Genomic DNA, 22,170 nt, shown 5'->3' on the forward strand with positions numbered 1-22,170 from the left:
GGAACACGAGGACACAGAGCCAAGGAGGGACGCAGGCGCCAGGTGTGACATGGGAACCCGAGGACCCAGAGCCAAGGAGGGAGGCAGGCGCCCGGCGTGACATGGGAACCCGAGGACACAGAGCCAAGGAGGGAGGCAGGCGCCCGGCGTGACATGGGAACCCGAGGACACAGAGCCAAGGAGGGAGGCAGGCGCCCGGCGTGACATGGGAACCCGAGGACACAGAGCCAAGGAGGGAGGCAGGCGCCCGGCGTGACATGGGAACACAAGGACACAGAGCCAAGGAGGGACGCAGGTGCCAGGCGTGACATGGGAACATGAGGACCCAGAGCCACGCAGGAACATAGGCGCCGGGTGTGACACGGGAATACGAGGACACAGACCCATGCAGCCAGGCGTGACATGGGAACACGAGGACACAGAGCCAAGGAGGGACGCAGGCGCCAGGTGTGACATGGGAACCCGAGGACCCAGAGCCAAGGAGGGAGGCAGGCGCCCGGCGTGACATGGGAACCCGAGGACACAGAGCCAAGGAGGGAGGCAGGCGCCCGGCGTGACATGGGAACCCGAGGACACAGAGCCAAGGAGGGAGGCAGGCGCCCGGCGTGACATGGGAACCCGAGGACACAGAGCCAAGGAGGGAGGCAGGCTCCAGGCGTGACATGGGAACACAAGGACACAGAGCCACGCAGGCGCCCGGCGTGACATGGGAACCCGAGGACACAGAGCCAAGGAGGGACGCAGGTGCCAGGCGTGACATGGGAACATGAGGACCCAGAGCCATGCTGGGACGCAGGCGCCAGGTGTGACATGGGAACCCGAGGACCCAGAGCCAAGGAGGGAGGCAGGCGCCCGGCGTGACATGGGAACCCGAGGACACAGAGCCAAGGAGGGAGGCAGGCGCCCGGCGTGACATGGGAACACCCGCCCCCTGCAATGAGGACACGGAGCCAGGCTCCAGGCCGTGCCTTGGGGACACCCACGCCCCAGGGATCTGGTGAAACTGGCCGCATCGTCCCCAAGGCGGGGGCGGAGGCGGGGCGGCGACTGGTGCCGTCCCCACCTGGTCCGGGGCCTGGGCCGCAGCGGAGCCCGAGTCGCTCCCCGCCTCCTCAGGACGGGAGCGGGGTGTGCGTCTGCCCGGCAAGAGGCGATCACCCGAGGCCGGGGACGCGGCCTGCCCTGAGGGGACGGCGGGACCCGGCTGGGCCGGGCTAGCGAGCGATGGATCCCGCGGCGGAGGAAGCCCGGCTCCTGGGGCTCCGCTTCCAGCGAGGCTTCCTGGCCGGCAGGCGGCTCGGGGCCTTCCCCTGGGCGGTGAGTAGGAGCCGGGCGCCCCGGCCCCGGCCCCGGCCCCGGCCCGCGACCCGGGCGTGGATGGGGAGAGGCCGCTCGCTGCGCAGAGGGGGGGCGGCCGAGGCCGCGGGGCGGGGCTGCCCGGGGCGGGTCCGTGTGAGGGGCGGGCGGCCGCCAGGTCAGCCTGGCCCCGGAGCCGCCGGCTGGTCCAGGGCCGGGTGATCCGGGGCCCCGAGGTGCTGCTGCACCCCCTGACTCGACGTGGTGTCCACCCTATACAGGGTTTGCAGGTCGGTTCAATAGCTCTCAGCTCCCCCACTCTACCCACTCTTCCAGCGCCCCTGTCTGGGGCTGCCCCGTCCTGGCCCCCAGCAACAGCCTCCCCTAGAGTGGAAATCTGTCAACTTCATGAAAAAACTCGCACAGACACAGACAGACAGCATCTTCCTCTCCAAATGCAAACAGATGGGCATCATACCGAAAGGACCGAAGGTAAAAATCCATTACTGTCTACGTGCCACACAGACTATGCCGACAGCTTGTGCCACACGCTCTCAAAGAAACTGCGGCGTGTCCTCTGTGTGCCTATATCAATCTCCCCTCTGTATTTTCCACCAAATGCATCCGATGAAGTGAGCTGTAGCTCACGGAAGCTTATGCGCAAATAAATGTGTTCGTCTCTAAGGTGCCACAAGTCCTCCTTTTCTTTTTGCGAATACAGACTAACACGGCTGCTACTCTGAATCCTCTTACTGTGTTAGCCCGGGAAGAGAGCAGTGCTGGAGCGAACCCGGCTAGCCAGAGAGCCCTGCTTGCCGGCTGCGCAAACACCTTAGCTCCCGCTCTGCCAAGCCACCTCTGGCCTGCCGTGCCACTGGTACCCGCCTGCTGGAGAATCAGACAGTCTCAGGGCTGGAAGGGACCTCAGGAGGTCATCTAGTCCAACGCCCTGCTCAAAGCAGGAGCAACCCCCACTAAATCACGATGTTCTGGAAATGGGCTGCCCCCCCGATTGACCTGCAGCTCCCACCTGGTTTATTGCTACTGTTGGGAAAAGAAAATTAAATGATATAAAAATTCTCATTTCAATCAGCAAAATAAGCTACTTTCTCCTACTTGAGGTGAAGCTGGTGGGCTGTGATTTTGAGACCTGTCATCTTGAAAAGTGATCCTGGTTTCAAAATCAGAAACAGTTCTGTGAGTAGGGGCACTAAAATGGCTTTTATAATGGGGCTGCTGAAAACCATTGAACAAAAGTCCTGTAGGTGCATTCAGTTGCTATTATTACTGCAAGCTGGCCCTCCTGGTTCCTGTGCTCTGTGGGGTTGTTTTTTAGAGTTGTGAAATAGCCATACAAATGTTGGGGTTTTTTAAGGTGTGCTGGTGTTACTAGTTCCAGCTGTTGTCCTAGCAGAGAGGAAAGATGGTCCAGGGATTAGGACACTGCTCAAGAATTTGGGAGACCTGGGTTCAATTCCTTGCTTTGCTACAGACTTCCTGTGTGATCTTAGTCAAATCACTAAGAGTCTCAGTGGTGATAGTACTGCCCTACCTCATAGAAGTGTTTCAAGCATAAATACATAAAGTAAATTGGTGTGCATAACTCTGAGTTGAGGATTTTCTTCTAGTAATTTAGTGTTCTGAATGAGTTGATCATGAGACACTGCACAACTGTCATCAACATCAACAGCTTTTCTCACTCCAAACACTGTTGATCACACTGAGCACTCATTGCACTGGACTGTTTGTACCTGGAAAAAGCCGACCAAACTCTGCTCACTATAGAAGTATATCTTGAGCAAATGTTATATGGGTATTTAAAAAAAAAACTACTAAACTAAAAATGGAAAAAACCTGAAAGAAGTGCCTGGCACACCTGGATGTCATAGGAAAAATTAGAACTGTACCAGTGAAACAAAGATATATGGTCACTATGTTTTTGCAGCTTGCTTGGACAGTCTGCATATTCTTCCTCTTTTCAGCTTTGCTTTTATAGCATCTGAGGAATCTGCATCACAGAAAGGCCTGGGATTGTGAAACAGCATTCTGTTGGATTCATGAGTGAAACAGCTCTGATTTCATTCCATAGAGGGCAGTGACATGCACACTCTAGCCAACTCAATAGCCTTATTTTACTTTTTTAAACCTAGAGTATGTCTTCATTACCCGCCAGATTGGCAGTCAGCAATCGATCCAGCAGGGATCGATTTATCGCGTCTAGTCTAGACACGATAAATCAATCCCCCCCATGCTCTCCCGTCGACTCCTGTACTCCAGCGCCGCGAGAGGCGCAGACGGAGTCGACGGGGGAGCAGCAGCAGTCGACTCACCATGGTAAGTTGATCTAAGTACGTCGACTTCAGCTATGTTATTCAAGTAGCTGAAGTTGCATAACTTAGATCGATCCCCCGCGCAGTGTAGACCAGGGCAGAGAGAGAGAGAGAGTGTGTGTGTGTTTGTCCCCTCTTTGATCCCGTGGAGTTCTCCATAGGCCTATAAACAGATTTAAAAATTGTATTAAAGCTAAGGTTAAAAAATGATATAGTACACAGGTTAGGAAGAGAGTGTCTGTACATATGGGTATAATTCATAGATTATCCACAAATACAAAGTTTATTTTAAAAGTCATAAGATACATATCGCGCATAATCAGCAATAACCCAAATGTAGATGAATAAATTTAACAATACATTTTAGATATTAGCATCCAAGAATTCGGGTACATCACTCATGAAAAGTTGTACAGAGACTTGGTTGTGGAAAGCAAAATATATCAATGAGTGAAGATTGTCCCTCAATAGTTGAAAATTTAGGGTAGATTGTCCATTAGAAAATACAATCCATCAAGGAAGTATTTCAGTTACTTTTCGATTTCATTTTTCATTGGCACTCCAGCTCATCTCTCCTGGTATTGCCGATGTCCGGTGATGTGTTCTATGTAGATGTTCCTTGACACCTGATGGCATCCAACACCATGAGTTGCCGCATCAGCTGAGCATAGCACTGACTAATTCCGCATTCTCTCAACACTCGCTCGTTACTGGGGTCCCATCTGCCGAGGGCTCTGACGATCAGCGCCTGTGTCTGAATCTGGTAACCCTTAGCTTTCAAGCTTTCAGCCAGAGGGGTATATTTTACTACTGTAATAAAGAACCATCTACACCAGAAGTACCTACTTAGGCAAATAGCCACTAAATTGTGTTACACAAAATTCTTCAGTCTCTAAACTTTCTTTTGTATGTGAGAGAGTACTGGCAAAATAAGCTTCTGTTTTTGATTGGCTCAATCACTTATGATAACATGTTTAATCTTATGTCCTGGACGTTTGTGAATTTAGCCTAATTTCAATGGTTGGTCCTTTTAGTATAGCTATTTTGGAATTCTTCACATTTATATTTTCAACCTTTTTAAATACTGACAGAAACATGTGCAAACTACTCCTTTTCAGCACTGATTGAGTCAACATTACGAACAACCAAATGTTTCTAACTTTAAGATGATTAAGTAATGTTCAGAGAACTGTTATTAGGTGTCATCCATGGCTCACCATTATAGTTTTCATGAAATCTAAGCCAAATTGTTGACCCTAGTTTTTTTCATTTAATAGTTCCCATTATCTGTGGCTAAAGCACAATAACCAGATAGATTCAGAATAGTCATGTATGTTGCTGGCACTAATACACTATTTTGGTGAACAATTTATTCCCTTTCCATGATTATTCACCAGACCAACAAAACACTCAGAAAGTAAGTATTAGGCAGTTTCTCAGGAAAATTATATATAAATGTAGCCTTCACCTTTGAACACTGTGGACACAATTTGATCTGAAATATGCTTACAATTAACTTTGCAGGGTCACTTACTGGGAATAGTAATAATTCCAAGATGTCTGACAGTAAATAGGTTTCAGAGTAGCAGCCATATTAGTCTGTATTCGCAAAAAGAAAAGGAGTACTTGTGGCACCTTAGAGACTAACAAATTTATTTGAGCATAAGCTTTCGTGAGCTACAGCTTAGCTACAGCTAAGCTTATGTTCAAATAAATTTGTTAGTCTCTAAGGTGCCACAAGTACTCCTTTTCTTTTTGACAGTAAATATGCATCTAAAATTTGACTCGGGTCTCAACATTAACTATAAGGTATACAATCTAGAATATCCCCATATTTACAGATATTTAAAGTTTATCTAGTACACACCAGAATTCAGAGGATATGGGCCCCATCACAGCTGAATAGTCTGATTTGTCAGAAAGTATGCAAGAAATATGCTACTGAAACCCAGAGATCTAAATCAACCCTTAGTTCACTGTGACAGACCTAAAGATGGGTTTGCTCCTGAACTCTGTGAGTGGGGGGCTTAGATGACTCTAAGAGTTTGCAGTGTGAGGCCATCATTAAGGCTAAAGATTCTTCCAACAAATCCTAGGAGCTGCCACATCAGATATTGACATTTGAAGTGAAAAGTTGTCAGGGCACTTTCATATTCTCCTTACCTTTATTTTGTAGATGACAGAAAAAAGGTAAATTAAGTATAGTATCCTCACCGAAGGGCACAAAATATAGGATTCATGTTGTTCTGCCATCTATCATCAGAATGAACAGACAAGAAAAATCCAGATGTATCTTAAGAATTTTCCTTTCCATTTCTGTTATTTGACATAGAGAAGGAGGAGATTCAAACCTTGGGACCTGTTCAGCACATGCATGGGCCAGATGATCAACTAATGTAAATTAGTTGTAACTCCATTGATTTCAGTGTAGCTAGTTTATACCAGGCAACAATCTGGCTCCATATACCTCAGTAGTGACTCCAAATATTAAAATTAAAGATCGTTGACTGCAGTGATTCTGCAACAAAATCCCTCAATTTACAAGCCAATTCCACAGTACAAATAACACTCATTCGGAAGATTTTTTTTCTTTCCTAAAATGGCTGTGCTTTGTGGTCTAATTCATCTGTTCATAGCATCTGGTATTAGAGCAAAGCTAATTTCAGAAAATCAGTTCACCATAGAATATTTGCAATATGTTCAGAATGGTACGTTGGCAGCTCCTGTTATGAGTTTATTAGTACAGAATAAAGAATGCCTGAGTTTAGCAGACAGTGGGTGTCACCACTCATTCCTCTTGAACCCTCTGTGTTTCATTTGCAATGTGCTGTTGTGTCACTTTTCAGACATCAGCCTCAATATTGACCCTTTTGCAGTAAAGTAAGTTTTTTCTCGGAACAATTTCCCTGTAGGAGGATTTGCAGTTTACAGACCACAGTGTTTTGAAACAATTCAGGACATCTGTTTACTTCACTATCTAATGAGTTTTACTACTGTTGATTTCACCATTAATACGTTCCTCTGTGAACCATTTTCTCAGCATTTCAACCACTAATGAAGGGCCAAATACCCACTTGCCTTATTTACACAAATGGTTCCATGGACTTCAGTGGAACTAGTCATCTGAGTAAGGTGAGCAGGTTTGGCTAAAAATGGATCAATGAAAAAAGGCTGAAGAAATATAACTGGCCACTGAGGTTATATTGAAACAGCACTCTTGGTTACAAGATTTCTGTTCAAGACAATTAATGCAATAAATCTGTGTGGGGGATTTAGTGTCTAGCAACAGGCAGATTTTGTTTTTACTCCGATGCCAAGATTTTCAATGTCTGGAGAGATACTCAGCTCTCCTCTTGGAGAACGGAAGATTTAATATTTCTCACCTTTTTGGGGTGGGAGCATTGTACATTAGTGTGGGAGGGCTGACCGATTAGTCATCTGGTCTTCACCTTTGTTTTGTACTTTCCTCATTCAATTAATAATAATAATAATGTATTTGTATTGCAGTAGCAGCTATATACATTATAGATTATGTTAATATTATGGCTTACAGAAGCCTCTATGCTACTTCTTTATTTCCTGCCATCTGGGTATGATGTATTTATTTTTAATCACAAAGCAAGTAACATACTCTGTTAAAGGAGTTTTCACCAGTTTGTGGTGTTCAAATGTGGTAATGGAATAGCATCCTGGAATATTTCTCAACTTTTTTCCCCTCCTTTTGTGTAGGAACTTGAAAAAATATTAAAGAGTTCATCAGATGCCTTGCTACTACTGGATATTTTGCAGAAGGTAAAACATATTATTTTAATATAATCAGATTTCAATACATACCATAGAGCAGACTAGAACTATTCTAAAGATATGATGCCACCTAGTGTAGTGAAAACCATTGCATCATATTCTTTTAAAATTGTATTTAAAAAACAGTAAGGGAGTCAGATCTAATACTAATCTCTGTGTTTGCCCAATAAAATAGCAGATTTCCTTTTATTCATGTTATGTAACTATCCTTCATGGACAAAGGAGTTGGAACACAAGAAAGACATGTTTTTATTTATTTTGAAATTTTAGAAATGGTTAGAGACTGTAGTGTTCATGCAAAGTGTCAAACACTGAATTTCCCTATTGATTCATAGAGGCAATATAGTGAGAGGTGCAGCAGTATAAACTTCCCAGAATACTCAGCCAGTGTGCTTTAACCTTGACATGAGGGGCCATCTCTAAGGATAAGAGGGTTAATTCACTCTCCATTCCCATTCAGTCCTTTGCTGCGTCTGAGGCTACAATAAGAATGCCAGCTAGTACCAATTTAGGGGCGTGGGGTGGGTTGTGATGTAAATTCTGTTTAGTAGGTCTTGGGGCTGAGACCATTGTCTCCTTTCCCATGAGTAGGGTCCTACCAAATTCAATGTCCATTTTAGTCAATTTCACAGTCATAGGATTTTTAAAATAGTAACTTTCATGATTTCAGCTATTTAAATCTGAAATTTCACAGTGTTGTAATTGTAGGGGTCTGGGGGGGTTGCAAGATTATTATTGGGGGGGTTGCAGTACTGCTACCTTTACTTCTGTGCTGCTCCTGCTGGTGGCTCTGCCTTCAGAGCTGGGCAGCTGGAGCGTGGCGGCTGCTGACTGGGAGCCAGACTCTGAAGGCAGAGCCTCCGCCAGCAGCAGCGCAGAAGTAAGGATTAGGGATGTAAATAGCATTTAAAAAAATAACCGTTTAAACTATTAAAATTGTATCAGTGAAGGTTTAACTGTTAATTAGTTCACAACATAGATGCAGGAACTAGGGGTGTGGGGGCTGCTGCAGCATTCCCACATTTTACCAGGGTCCCGGCTGCCGGCCCCGCACCCGTGAGTTGGCCCCCTGGGGGTCCCAGGGCTCCAGCCCCGCATCTGCTCCCACCTGTGGCCCCAGCCTCATCCCTCTTACTGTTTACTGAATACATTATTTGTAAGACTAATGCTTATCAGTTAACTGGGTAACATTTTTACATCCCTAGTAAAGATGGCATGGTATGGTATTGTCACCCTTACCTCTGCGCTGCTGCTGGCAGGGTGCTGCCTTCAGAGCTGGGCACCCTACCAACAGCCACCGCTCTCTGGCCGCCCTGCTCCGAAAGCATCACAGAAGTAAGGGGTGGCAATACCACAACCTCCCTAAACTAACCTTGTGACCACCTCCCTGTAATTCCCTTTTGGGTCAGGACTCCCAATTTGAGAAATACTGGTCTCTCCCATGAAATCTGTATAGTATAGGATAAAAGCACACAAAAGACCAGATTTCATTGAGGGAGATCAGATTTCACGATCCATGATGTGTTTTTCATGGCTGTGAATTTGGGAGGGCCCTACTCAGGAGTGATAAACAATTGTGATATCTTCTAGCACTGGCTGGATCTGAACTGGCAACCTGGAAGTGAAAGGCTGTTCACCTCTCTCCCAAATCTGTGAGATTGTTAGTCTCCCAGAGTCGCCTTGTAATTTAAATTGGAACGTACCAAAAGGCAGTAATTGCTTTCATTGGGCTTGTGCCCTCTGACCAGTTGCATTAAAACAGTTACAACTCTGTCTTATTTTGTTAAATATCAAGTATTGGGCTTTTAGAGCTGGTGGAAAGTTTTCAAAATAGCAATTAATTTTCAATACAAAAAAATCAAGAAAAAGCTCTAACTTCAATTTTTCTAACAGGTCTGTTTGTGACATATATTGTCTATTGATTGATAGTGTGTCTTCGTGTGTATGGAAATAGGGTGCTACATCCTCACATGTGGTACAAATACTGGGAACACGAAGCTACTCCCATTTCCTGTCTATCACATGTAATTGCAGTTCACTCCCTACTTGCTTCATAAAGGATAATAGAATATCAAGTACTTCTCCACAGTCTTTAGTATCAAATTCTTGTCATATTGTCACAGTGAACACCTCCTTCTGAACAAAAGTGTGTTCCCAACTCTGGAGCACAATGGGCCTCAAGTCCTATGTATTGATCGCCTTCCACATGTGGAACCCCTGACTGAGATGCCCACATGTAGGGAGAGCACAGCTTTGGAGTCAGGGTCCATCATGCCTAGCCGAATGCAGAATTCAGCCTAGGCCACTTATATAAAGGGAATTGTAACTATTAAGAGTAAATTAAGGGACCTAATTCACCATAACATAGTTGTTGGGGCTAATTGAAGAGCTGAAGTGACCTAACTTGCCAACTTTTCATTTGCTGGAGGACCAATGTGACTAACACTTTCTCAGTGAACATTGCCTTGATTCAAAATGAAGGGTAGAAATGTGTGGGGAGAGTCTCTTTCCTGAGTCCAGCATGGAGCTAGAGTGAGTATATGTACACAAGCTGGGAATGGCTCCCAGCTCCAAGTGTAGATGGAGCAGTCCTGTTTATTTATTTATGGGGATGGGGCATGGAAGAAAAATGAGAGGAAAGAGCCACTCAGACTCATTTTCCTTTCAGTTTTACTGTTTATTTTTGAGGGGCAAAGTAGAGGATGTGTGGCTCCCTCACATCTGTGACCGGTTGGGGGTACCAGAATTCGCTGCAGGAATGTACACGGAATTTGCTTTTCCAGTTAGGTATCAAATAGCTTAGCTGCAAATTGAAATCACCCAGCATTCCCAAGGTACAAAGTGAACCGAACAAATTGGTAGCTATCTTTTCCTCCCCTGTTCCTTCAGTGCCTCTAATAAAATCTTCACCTGGTAGCTGGTTGGTCTGCAGGTGTTGTTTTGTCATTTCAGACTATTCTTCACCCCTTATGCCTGAAATATCCCCCTTCCGTGAAGTACAGAAGATGCTTCATATCTGAACTCATTAAAAAGGTAGTGTTGGGATTATATATTGCTTGGTGCTCTTTTTCCATTCAACCTGTTATTAAAAGTAACTTGAAAATATGTTTTTTGCAGTATTGGCCCAGGCTCGGCTGATCATTTGTTATAACAAAAATTAGCATTAAATGCATATGTTATGGTTAAAGATGGAATAAATGGTATTTGACTATGTGTTCATTGCCTGTGTTTCGTTAATAATATCTGGAGATCTGAAGTTCTTCACCGATCTCTCTTCTCTTTCCCACAGCATGAGTCCGTAGCAACCGAACCCCTGGATGAATTATATGATGTACTAGCAGATATTTTAAATAAAGAAGAATCTACCAGCTGTTATAAAAGCTACTTACTGGTAAATGCTAATATCATCTTCATTGTTATATGTCCGTTTTTATCGTTTAAACTGAGCAATAATTGGTTTAAAAATAAAATCCAGAAACCCCAAGTGTAGAATACTTCTTACCTTCTCCCAGACGCTAATGTTGATTTAAAATTGTGAAATGTGGTGGCTGTGCCAATGCATCTTTCTTTCCCTGCGTGTGTCTTCTAGCCCACAGGAGACTCTGTTACACTTTCTGAGAAGGTGGCAATAATCTCACAGGGAACCACAGGACTAGTCACGTGGGATGCTGCTCTTTATATTGCTGAATGGGCAATAGAGAATTCTGCCATTTTCAGTAACAGGTAATGGAGCTCTAGTTACATGAAATCACAGCTAGAAGACTGGGGGAAGAGAGTTAACTTAAATGTTTTCATTCATATTATAAATGAGTTACGTGACAGTAGATTGACATTATACCGTATATGCCCCTAATATAACTAAGAACTGTAACAATGCATATTTTTAAAATCCTAGACAAAAACTCCAACTCAGGTATCCATAACCCTCGGGGGGGGGGGGGGAGTATTAATTTCCCTTGTCCAAAACACTTTTAAATCATCAAGTAATAAGGAAATCATAAAATACTTGGCAGTCCAAGGAGGTATAACTAGGGGACAGTATGAAATTTAACAAGGTAACATTTTAGTCTGGATATATGCATAATACTCCTGTGTATATATATATATATATATACTGGATATATGCATAATACTCCTTATTGGTCCTCAGGAGATGTTAATTTTATTCATATTTTCACTCTCTAATTGCTATTATTATAATCGAATCCTAATTATTTTTCATTCCTGATACTTATTTGAAGCAGGTTTCAGAGTAGCAGCTGTGTTTGTCTGTATTCGCAAAAAAGAAAAGGAGTACTTGTGGCACCTTAGAGACTAACAATTTTATTTGATCATAAGCTTTCGTGAGCTACAGCTCACTTCATCGGATGCGATCACAACCGATGAAGTGAGCGTAGCTCACGAAAGCTTATGCTCAAATAAATTTGTTAGTCTCTAAGGTGCCACAAGTACTCCTTTTCTTTTATTTGAAGCAAAGACTGGAATCTGGATAATTTATTCAAGAATCACTGAAATCATTTACAGCTAGTTTCGCCCTTAGGTGCATACATTTCTATTGGTTTTGATTCCATAACTGAATCTTGTTTAGATCCATGTATAAATACTGATTTTAATCCATTAACCTTCAGGACTGTCTTGGAATTAGGAAGTGGGATTGGTCTCACAGGAATTGCAATCTGTAAAACCTGTAATCCTAAAGCATATGTGTTTAGTGACTACCATCACTGTGTTCTTGAGCAACTGAGAGAAAACATCCATTTAAATGGCTTTGTTCTGGAGTCTGAAACTGAGAATCACACCAAAATGCAATCCCAAAGCCAGAGAGCCGAAGTGATGGATTTACAAGGACCAAAAATAACAGTTGCAGAACTTGACTGGGATTCTGTTGCAGAGGAACAACTTTCAGAGCTTCAAGCTGATGTTGTCATTGCAGCAGGTACAGTACATTTCTGATCACATCTCACTGTGATGAAATAACAATAGAAATGCAAAAATAATAATTACTGAACTTTATTCATTCAAGATGACTGGTCAGTCAACTGCAAATTCTGAAATGTGAGGGATGTAATTCTACCTTATTTTAACATCCTGTCTTCATCTCAATATTCAGCGGTTGTTTACTCATCCTTGAAAAGCAATTTATTTCTCTTTTGTCACTTCTTCTGTTTTAAAATTGGAGGTGAATTCCACGTTTCCAGAGCACCGCTGACTGGCATTCTCAGCAAGGATAGTGCATATTAAAGAAATTTTACTTTTACAGCACTTGCTCATCTGATAATGTTAAGGAGTTTAATAGTAAATCTAATAATACTAAGTCTAACAATACTAGGGGCTTGTCTAGACAAAGTGTGTGGCAAGCAGGGCTGTAAATCTACAACATACACTTCCTGTGTCCCTACTACCACACACTAAAAGTTCCTAAGTGAGCTTTGATGTACCCTGATTTCGAAGTCAAATACAGCGAAGTGAACTACAGAACTTTTAATGTGTGGTAGCAGAGTCCACATGGCTAGAGGGCAGCACACTCTGTGCAATGTAGAGTCACATGTCACCTTGCCACACACCAACTGTTCTTCTAGACAAGCTCCAGAACTGCACAGATGTAGCTGAAGGCAGAATTTCAGCCCATTTTTTGTGTGTGTGTGAACTAATCAAGCTGCTTAAGAGTTCAGGTGAGGTGCTGAAAGGTGTGTGAGGACTGATGCACTGTATCACATGTAGACCATTAGCTATAAAAAGATGTTTATTCCATAAAATTAATGATCATAGATATCTAATCCATTACACAGGGCTCTGAAAACGGCCTAACTTGAGCTCATAAAAACAAGGAAATTTAAAGTTTAAGATAAGTGTTATGCTCAGTATGTCTAGATAACACAGTTCATATTTTTATTAGGTTAAATCAAGAGTGACTGATCTGTTTGACCATTGGTCCATACACAGGTCTTGGCTTTTGTGTGCACTAGTTGTACATCACATGGATTACACTGAAATGACCAGCTCCTGAACATCAAATTGCAGAATCAGAATGTTAATTTGTGAGATTGACACTTGAGATTGACACTTGTGATACTTCAAGGGGCAGTTTTTACATTGTTTCATCAGGGTTTCCACCCTTAGAAATTATTCCAGAGTCAACCTACTGTATTTAACTCCTGGCCTTTGCAATGAGGTGTTGCAATGTGAGCTTCTTTTAATTCAGTTGCAACCTGAGAAGGCTAGAGCTGTAAAATCCACATGTGCAGACTGTTTTTCCCCCTTCACCAGCACTCTGCATGGTAGTAAGGGTTAAATATAAAGATCCCTTTGCAGGATCAGGACCTAATTTTCTTTTTTACTTATTTGTGCACCAGCTTAACTGAAGGACAATTCAGTAAAGTGGAGAGGTCTGTTTAAAAAAACACTTTTTAAAAATCCTTTGATAATTGGAATCTGGAATGAACCTCTTCACCCACCAGCATTAAAGCAATCTTTAAAACAGGTTGTGACAGTCCATCTGTACCAGCACTCTCTCTCGCCTCAGATACGCACCCTTGCAGGCCCCACCAGCCACCACGTTAGCAGTTCTTTCAACCCAACGCCACTCCCATCAAGGCTCTTTTATCAGTTCACAGTGTTATCACCTCACCCCGCCTGAACATCAACAGAAAGTCCATGAGGAATAACATGAAACAGCCTCATGTGATTCCTTTTCACCCATTGTTTGTCCCAGCCTTTCTGCAGACTTCTACTCTTCTTCTCCCTGAAGGGAGGACACTAGCTCTTTGATAGGCTCAGGGCCTCTGCTTCCTGGCATCTTCTTATCAAAATAAACCTTTAATAGTCCTTGCCATCCAACACGAACTCCTAAAAGCTCCAGCCATGCCAAAACCCCTTCTCCAGGCAGGTCTATCTCTAGTGCCAAGGAGAACTAGCCAAATCCTGCTTGTTTTATAGTATCTTCTCAGGCCAGGTCTACACTACAGACCTAGGTCAGTATAACTACATCGCTCTAGGGTGTGAAAAATCCACACCCCTGAGCAACGTAGTTATACCAACCCACTCCCCCCCCCCCCCGTAGACAGTGCTATGTCAACAGGAAAGCTTCTCCCGTCAACATAGCTACTGCCTTTCAGGAAGGTGGATTAACTATGGCGATGGGAGAAGCATTCCCGTTGGCATAGGAGTGACTTCACTGAAGAGCTACAGCAATGCAGCTGCACCAGTGCAGCGTTTTAAGTATAGGCCTACCCTCAGTCTCCACCCCAGCTGAGTGTAATAAATCACTAGTCAGTCACAGATACATTCCCTCTGGTCTATGTGGGCTCCCCTGAGGAGCTGGTCCCTAGTCATAGGGGCTGGTCCTGGTTCCTTTTTAAAAGGCCATGTTCCAATAATACAGGTCAAATTCTCATCTTAAATTACTTGACAGAGCTTCCATTTAATCCTTTTATTTTGTATTTTTAGTCTTTTTGTTTTGTTTATAAATATACAAACCCTTTCCTTTTTATCTAGATGTGGTGTATGATCCCCAGATAACTTTATCCCTTATCGGTGTCCTGCAGCAACTTTCCATTTTCAAAACTGCTGGAAAACCACCTGAGATCTACATTGCCTTCACAGTTCGTAATCCAGACACTTATCAGCTCTTCCAGACTGAACTCGGTAAGAGTCATGCTGTGTATATGCCATGATAGGTTTGGACTTCTTCCCAGTTACTTAATCTTTGTACAGAGCTGAAGACAGCAATCTTTGATGGTGGGCATTGTCTGAAGTTAAGGTTCCAATACACCAGCTGAATCCTGTGGGGTCTGAATAGGAGCAATGGTCTGCCCCCCCTAGAGCTGATTTCAGGAATGGGGTCTCTTTTTACTGTGTCCTAATGAGACTAATATTTTGCTACATTGCCTGCTCAAATGAATTGCAAGCTTGGTGACCGCTAGCCAAGCAGATTATGAGGGTTAATAATAACAGTAAATAATCATCTGTGCTCTAATGTTGTACAGTAACATTCCAGCTGAAGCCTAAAACTGAGGCTTTGACCATATAGACAGGGTCAGATACAATTAAATTGTGGGTGGGGGGAGGGAGATGTTTGGGATTTTCCTCACAGCATCCTCAAAATCTAGACTTCTACAGAATACAAGCTGGACGTGTGGTCCTTCAGAAGTGGGTAATTAATAAAATGATGCTGAATATATGGCACAAGCATATCACAGAAATCTCTTTAAATTACTTATCGTGAATATTTGTGTTTCTTGCTTTCACCACCTACTAACGATCCATTATTACAAGATTTGACACATGGTAGTATGTATGTTTTGTATTTTACTAAGCAGAAGAGTGATTGTTTTTATTTCTGTTTCTCTCTCCAGATAAAGTTGGGATCGGATGGCAGGTTGTTCCTACTCACACAAAGAATCTTTTCCTATATGACCTGCATTCAAACATAACTCTTCTAAAATTACTTGCGTAGACTTTGTAAATCCAATATTACTACTAGACATTTTGACAGACTAAGCATAAGATCTATCATGATGATGACAATGACCTTGAATTCTGGACATGTACTTGAGTGGCAGACTCAGAAAGCAATTTTAAGCTCTGTACATTGTCAGTGTGTTTTAGGCCCCAGTGCTGCAATTGATAGTGGGTGGGTGGACAGCCTCACCTGCATGCAGCCCTGCTGCCTCCAGTGTGGTTCCTTGGGAGTCCATAGGTTGTCAGTTGCAGGAATGGGGCCTCATTCAGACTGAGATTTTATTCTTCCAGAGGGCACAAGAAAGAAAACTGTAGTGTTTCTATGGTGTTGTGATATGCACACATTGGAAACAAGTTTTGTGACACCAAAAATAATGACTCTCTTACCGGCATGGTGAAATAGAACAATGAACAATTTAAGTTTTTATATTAAAGAATAATATATATTTGCTATTGTTTTTGAGCCATGATCTGTTCGTTCAGGCTTTCTACAGTGCTTGTCTTCCTGTCACAACTTGAATAATAGAATAGCTACAATAAATGCGTTGCTGTTTATACAGTACTATAGGTTTGCCTGTTTGAAATATAAGTCAGGGTGTCAGATTCTGATGTAAATCAGAACTAGCTCCTATTTTACACTGGTGGACATGTGATCAAATCTAGCCCTGGGGCTCAATCCTGTGCGGCATGGTGTGCTCTTGGGAAACACGGAGCAGCATCAGCTCTCACTGAAGTTGATGAGTTTTAGGCTGTTCAGCAACTTGGAGCTTCAAGCCACATATTAGACATAACACACCTGAGGAGTCAAACAAACAGCAGGGGATGGGGGAAAAAGAAGGGCAGGGTTTGAATAGAGTCAGAGCCATTTGTTTTGTTGTAGGTGTGTCATATTGGTTCCAGTTGAGGATGGGAAGGAAGGTTAGAGCAGGGTAGGAATGGAGTAAGTTTGGCTATATTTGGCCAATTGGAAGCAGTAGTTCAACAGGGGCTATGCAGGAGAGTGAGGACATTTGTGCCAGACTCGTGAGGAGAGGGGCACAGGGGGGTTAACATGACTGAGGGGCAAGTAGGTCTATCTTTGGAAGTATCCTATTTTAAAATTCTATGTTATATACAGACAATAAGAAGATCCCATTTCCTTTGCACCGCACCAGAAGATGGAGAGAGAGTGTACTCAGTGAGCCTCCTCCTGCTAATAGGAACTAGGTTAAAAGAATACATTTTCAGCAGGAAACACTTACACATACAAAATTTAAGTGCCAGCCATTTCCCTCCACTACCCAGCCTCCCAAATCTGCTGCTCCCAAGGAGAAGAGACAGACCCTTCAGCATTCCCTAAAGATCACCAAACATGGGCTACATGGGACTCAGGGGAAGGAGCAAATTCCAAAAGCAACAGCCCCTCCTGGAGAATGCCCTCCAGCAGCACTTAGAGGGTCCATTTAGGATCAAGACCCTGTTCTGTTAGGTGCTGTACAAAATTTAACAAAATATTTAAAAATCTATTCAGCCTTTGCGTCCCTTCCAGGACCAATTGCGGGTTCAGCAATTCCCCTCCTGTCGCAGATGGCATCACAAATATGGGGTAAAGAATGAAGCACCTTTCCCCAGCAGCAGGTGTAAGACATGCCTTCTCCCATTGTCATGGAAACCAAAACCCTCAACACGGAATTCAGCAGATAGCGCTTCAGTTCCATTTTAAATATTTAAATATTTAAATGTCCTGAAAAATGGTTACAGTGACTGCACCTCATGGAATTCTCATGATTAATTATGGCTTTTAAGATCCTTGATTGCTGGCAATGGCTTCACCTCAGACCTGGTCTACAAGAGGGCAGGGGGTAGATCTAAGTTATGCAACTTCAGCTATGTGAAAAACGTAGCTGAAGTCAATGTACTTAGATCAACTTACTGCAATGAGTTGACTGCTGCCACTCCCCCATCAGCTCTGCTTGTGCCTCTTGCAGCACTGGAGTACAGCGCTCGGGGGTCGATTTATCGCGTCTAGACTAGACGCGCTAAATCAATCCCCGCTGGATCGATCACTGCCCGCCAATCTGGCAGGTAGCAAAGACCTATCCTCAGAAAGCTGTTTACGCTCCTTTCTCAAAACTTAAGCCGATATGCACAGATGGAAAGTTGAATCCAGGAAGGAGATGAAAGGGGATAAAACATATCGCTGAGTGGGGAAGTAAACACTTATCTTCAAGCACTCTCACCCCCAATTTAAAATTAGCTTTTCTGTTGCCTATCATGCTGGGATCTTCTATTGGAAATCCCCATCTGGAATCTTTCACCACTATATTCTCTCAAAAAGAATACACTGACAAATGGAGGACATGAATGATATGAAGGAACATTTCGCCCTTGACGCTTTTTTCTTTTTAAAATAAAGTATGTATCAACTCCACCCAGACTCTAATCTTCCACACTTCAGGATACTGTTTTATATATATATATGCACATATACTGGCAAACACACACACCACAACACCAACAGCAAGAGTGCTTGAGCCTGTTTGTAGGAAGAGACATTCCAAACCTGGAAGAGAAAACCATTTGATGACCTGGCCAGAGGGCCAAGTCAGGAGGAGGACAGTAGTTCCGGGAGCGATAGGGCCTGCAGAGCTGAGAGAGAGATGGAGTGACAGTGTGCAACTGTGGGAAGGGACATCAACCTCATGAGCTAATCTCTAGAGTGGCCAGAAGCAGGCACCATCCCTGTGCTGAGTCGACTACCCTATCACAAGGCTCAATCTATTTCAATTTTACACCAGAGAAAATAGGATATTACCATCACTCTAGGCAAAATTCTCATTTTAAGTTGCGTATATTGGGTCTTCAATGACACTTTATTGACTCAAATGCTCCATCCATTCATTGGAATCAGTTTTCAGTGGAGACTCTCCTATCTGCAGGGGTGTTTCACTGACAGGAGGGAGAAGATGGAGGGAAGTCATTTTTTTCTTGTTCCAATTCCATAAATACCATCTCTGACTTTTTCCTTCTTCCCCATCACCTACATCAATACTCATCTTCAGGAACCAGGCCAAAGACCACTGAAGTACAGTAGATGAAAATTCATTAATAGATTTTTAAGGTCCAGAGACCATTAGATCATCGAGGCTGACCTGTATAGCACAAGCCATAGAACTGTACCCAGTCACCCCTCAACTGAGCCCAGTAACTTGTGTCTCACTAAAGTACATCTTCCAGAAAGGCACCCAGTCTGATCTGAAGAGAACAAGAGATGGAGAATCCACCACTTCCTTGGGTACTTGGTTCCAATGGTTAATCATTCTCATTGTTAAAAAATTGTGCTTTGTTTCTAACTAGTGTGAATGTTTTTGGTTTCAACTTCCATCCACTGGTTCTTGTTACACTCTTCTCCGCTAGACTAGAAACTCCTTTAGTAACCCAGTATTTTTGCCCCTGAAGGTACTTAAACACTAAGCAAAGGCATGTCTTCACTAGCAACATTAAAGCGTTGCCGTAGCAGCATTTTAACATGGCTGTGTAGTTGCAGCACCAGCGCTGGGAGAGAGCTGCGCTATAAAAAAACCCACCTCTCCCAGCACTATAAAAAAATCCATCTCCACAAGGGGAATAGCTACCAGTGCTGGTGCACTGTCTACTGTGGCACTTGACAGTGCTGAAACTTGAAGCACTCAGAGGGGTGTTTTTTCACACCCCTGAGCGAGAAAGTTGCAGCGCTGTAAAATGCCAGCGTAGCCAAGCCCCAAGTCATCTCTTGAAATGCCTCCCATTGACTTCACTGGGCATTGGATCAGGCCCGAGGTTGGAAAGTTACATGCAGTGGAGGCTCCTCAGGACATGCTGGGTGGGTGCTAGGTGCTTTGCTTTGAGTCAGACGCATCAAGACCTTTACTTGGATGCTACGCATTTGTTTTGACGACTTCTCCCTTAAAAGATCTAGTTTCCCCTGTCCTCCCTCACGTCTCAGCAGTCACCACTGGGCATATGGTAGGGAATGAAATACACTAGTCTTAGAACACTATCTGCTTTCTAGGTGGCTGTATGCAATCTGGAGACTTGGGGCAAGGTGGGGGCACTTCTGGGGGGTGGAGGAGTGTGGAAATGAGAGCAAAGCAAAAAGTGAGGCAGAGCAGAGGTGTATGTACACCTAGATACACTGGTGATATGACATTATGGCACGTAACTATTTTGTCCCAGTTTTTTCATAACATCATAAAGAGCATGTGAACACCACCATGCATGTGTGATAATACTAACAATAAAGATATGTTACAGAGAATGAACATCCAGAAAGCTGATCTGGCATTATGTGCTGTATAAACAGCAAGAGGGATATTGTACAAGCACAGCCAGAGAAAGACTTCAAAAAGCTTGGTGGTTTTGCCACCATAAAGATATAAAAGGGGATACTCAACACCTGAGGAAGAACAGTCAAGAACATAAGTTATTTTAAAGTTACGTTTAAAAAAGAATGTTTCTTTATGAGCAAATATTCTTGTTCTAAATGAAGAGCGTCTCCCGTTCACGTGGAAGAGCCACCTGTAATTACCCAGAGCAACCAAAGTGTTCATGCCAGTGACAGAAAACGTAAGCATTATACCATATGTAAAAATCCACAGGAAAGCGACCTTTGCGTTTAAAACTGAAATGGCAAAACTCAGAAAATTCTGAGTTTAGGATTCCTAAAGCAGCCTGAATTCTTCCCCCTTGTATAAGAACATCAGAACAGCCATACTGGGTCAGACCAAAGGTCCATCTAGCCCAGTATCCTGTCTTCCAACAGTGGCCAATGCCAGGTGCCCCAGAGGGAATGAACAGAACAGGTAATCATTAAGTGATCAAACCCATCACTCATTCCCACCTTCGGGCAGAGGCTTGTGACACCATCCCTGTCCACCCAGGCTAATAGCCATTGATGGACCTGTCGTCCATGAACTTATCCAGTTCTTTTTTGAATCCTGTTACAGACTTGGCATTCACAACATCCTCTGGCAAGGAGTTCCACAGGTTATTTCCTTTTGTTTGTTTTAAATCTACTGCCTTTTAATTACATTTGGTGAGCCCTAGTTCTTGCGTTGAGTAAATACCACTTCCTTATTTACTTTCTCCACAATAGTCATGATTTTATAGACCTCTATCATATCCCCCCTTAGTCATCTCTTTTCCAAGCTGAAAAGTCCCAGTCTTATTAATTTCTCCTCATATGGCAGCCGTTCCATAAGCCCCATCATTTTTGTTGCCCTTTTCTGAACCTTTTCCAATTCCAATACATCTTTTTTGAGATGGGGCAACCACATCTGCACACAGTATTCAAGATGTCGGCATACCATTGATTTACATAGAGGCAATGTAATATTTTATGTCTTACTATCTATCCCTTTCTTAATGATTCCCAACATTCTGTTTGCTTTTTTGACTGCCGCTGCACATTGAGTGGATGTTTTCAGAGAACTATCCACAATGACACCAAGATTTCTTTCTTGAGTGGCAACAGCGAATTTAGACCTCATCATTTTGTATGTATAGTTGGGATTATATTTTCCAATGTACATTACTTTGCATTTATCAACACTGAATTTCATCTGCCATTTTGTTGCCCAGTCACCCAGTTTTGAGAGATCCTTTTGTAGCTCTTCGAAGTCTGCCTGGGACTTAACTATTTTGAGCAATTTTGTATCATCTGCAAATTTTGTCACCTCACTGTTTACCCCTTTTTCCAGATAATTTATGCATATATTGAATAGGATCGGGCCCAGTACAGATCCCTGGGGGACACCACTATTTACCTCTCTCCATTCTGAAAACTGACCATTTAATTCCTAGTCTTTATCTTTTCACCAGTTACCAATCCATGAGAGGACCTTCCCTGTTATCCCATGACTACTTATTTTGCTTAAAGAAAAGGAGTACTTGTGGCACCTTAGAGACTAACAAATTTATTTGAGCATAAGCTTTCGTGAGCTACAGCTCACTTCATCAGATGCATCCAATGAAGTGAGCTGTAGCTCACAAAAGCTTATGCTCAAATAAATTTGTTAGTCTCTAAGGTGCCACAAGTACTCCTTTTCTTTTTGCGAATACAGACTAACACGGCTGCTACTCTGAAACCTGTTATTTTGCTTAAGAGCCTTTGGTGAGGAACCTTGTAAAAGGCTTTCTGAAAATCTAAGTACGCTATATCCACTGGATCCCCTTTGTCCACATGCTTGTTGACCCCCCTCAAAGAATTCTAGTAGATTGATGAGACATGATTTCCCTTTACAAAAGCCATGGCCACTCTTCC

At 43.4% G+C, this 22,170-nt stretch overlaps 1 protein-coding gene across 4 annotated transcripts; it reads left to right on the plus strand.

Moving 5' to 3' along the window:
- The first annotated feature begins 928 nt into the window (after positions 1-928).
- Positions 929-16,451, plus strand: EEF2KMT (eukaryotic elongation factor 2 lysine methyltransferase). 4 transcript variants are annotated; one of them, XR_006274618.1, is made up of 9 exons: positions 929-1,317; positions 1,633-1,788; positions 7,356-7,418; positions 10,383-10,463; positions 10,720-10,821; positions 11,020-11,153; positions 12,059-12,366; positions 14,975-15,074; positions 15,785-15,925. XR_006274618.1 is itself a non-coding variant. In XM_038419858.2 (9 exons), exons 1-9 carry the CDS (start codon positions 1,225-1,227, stop codon positions 15,883-15,885), a joined length of 1,188 nt encoding a protein of 395 aa, XP_038275786.1. In that variant the 5' UTR covers positions 941-1,224; the 3' UTR covers positions 15,886-16,451. The 4 variants fall into 4 exon arrangements, 3 of the variants coding, with proteins under 3 accessions (XP_038275786.1, XP_038275787.1, XP_038275788.1); XM_038419858.2 differs by having other exon boundaries at positions 941-1,317; positions 14,925-15,074; positions 15,785-16,451; XM_038419859.2 differs by lacking the exon at positions 1,633-1,788 and having other exon boundaries at positions 949-1,317; positions 14,925-15,074; positions 15,785-16,451.
- Positions 16,452-22,170: the final 5,719 nt, after the last annotated feature.

This window comes from Dermochelys coriacea, chromosome 10, assembly GCF_009764565.3.
Source record: "Dermochelys coriacea isolate rDerCor1 chromosome 10, rDerCor1.pri.v4, whole genome shotgun sequence".
In the NCBI taxonomy this organism is placed as follows: Eukaryota; Metazoa; Chordata; order Testudines; family Dermochelyidae; genus Dermochelys; species Dermochelys coriacea.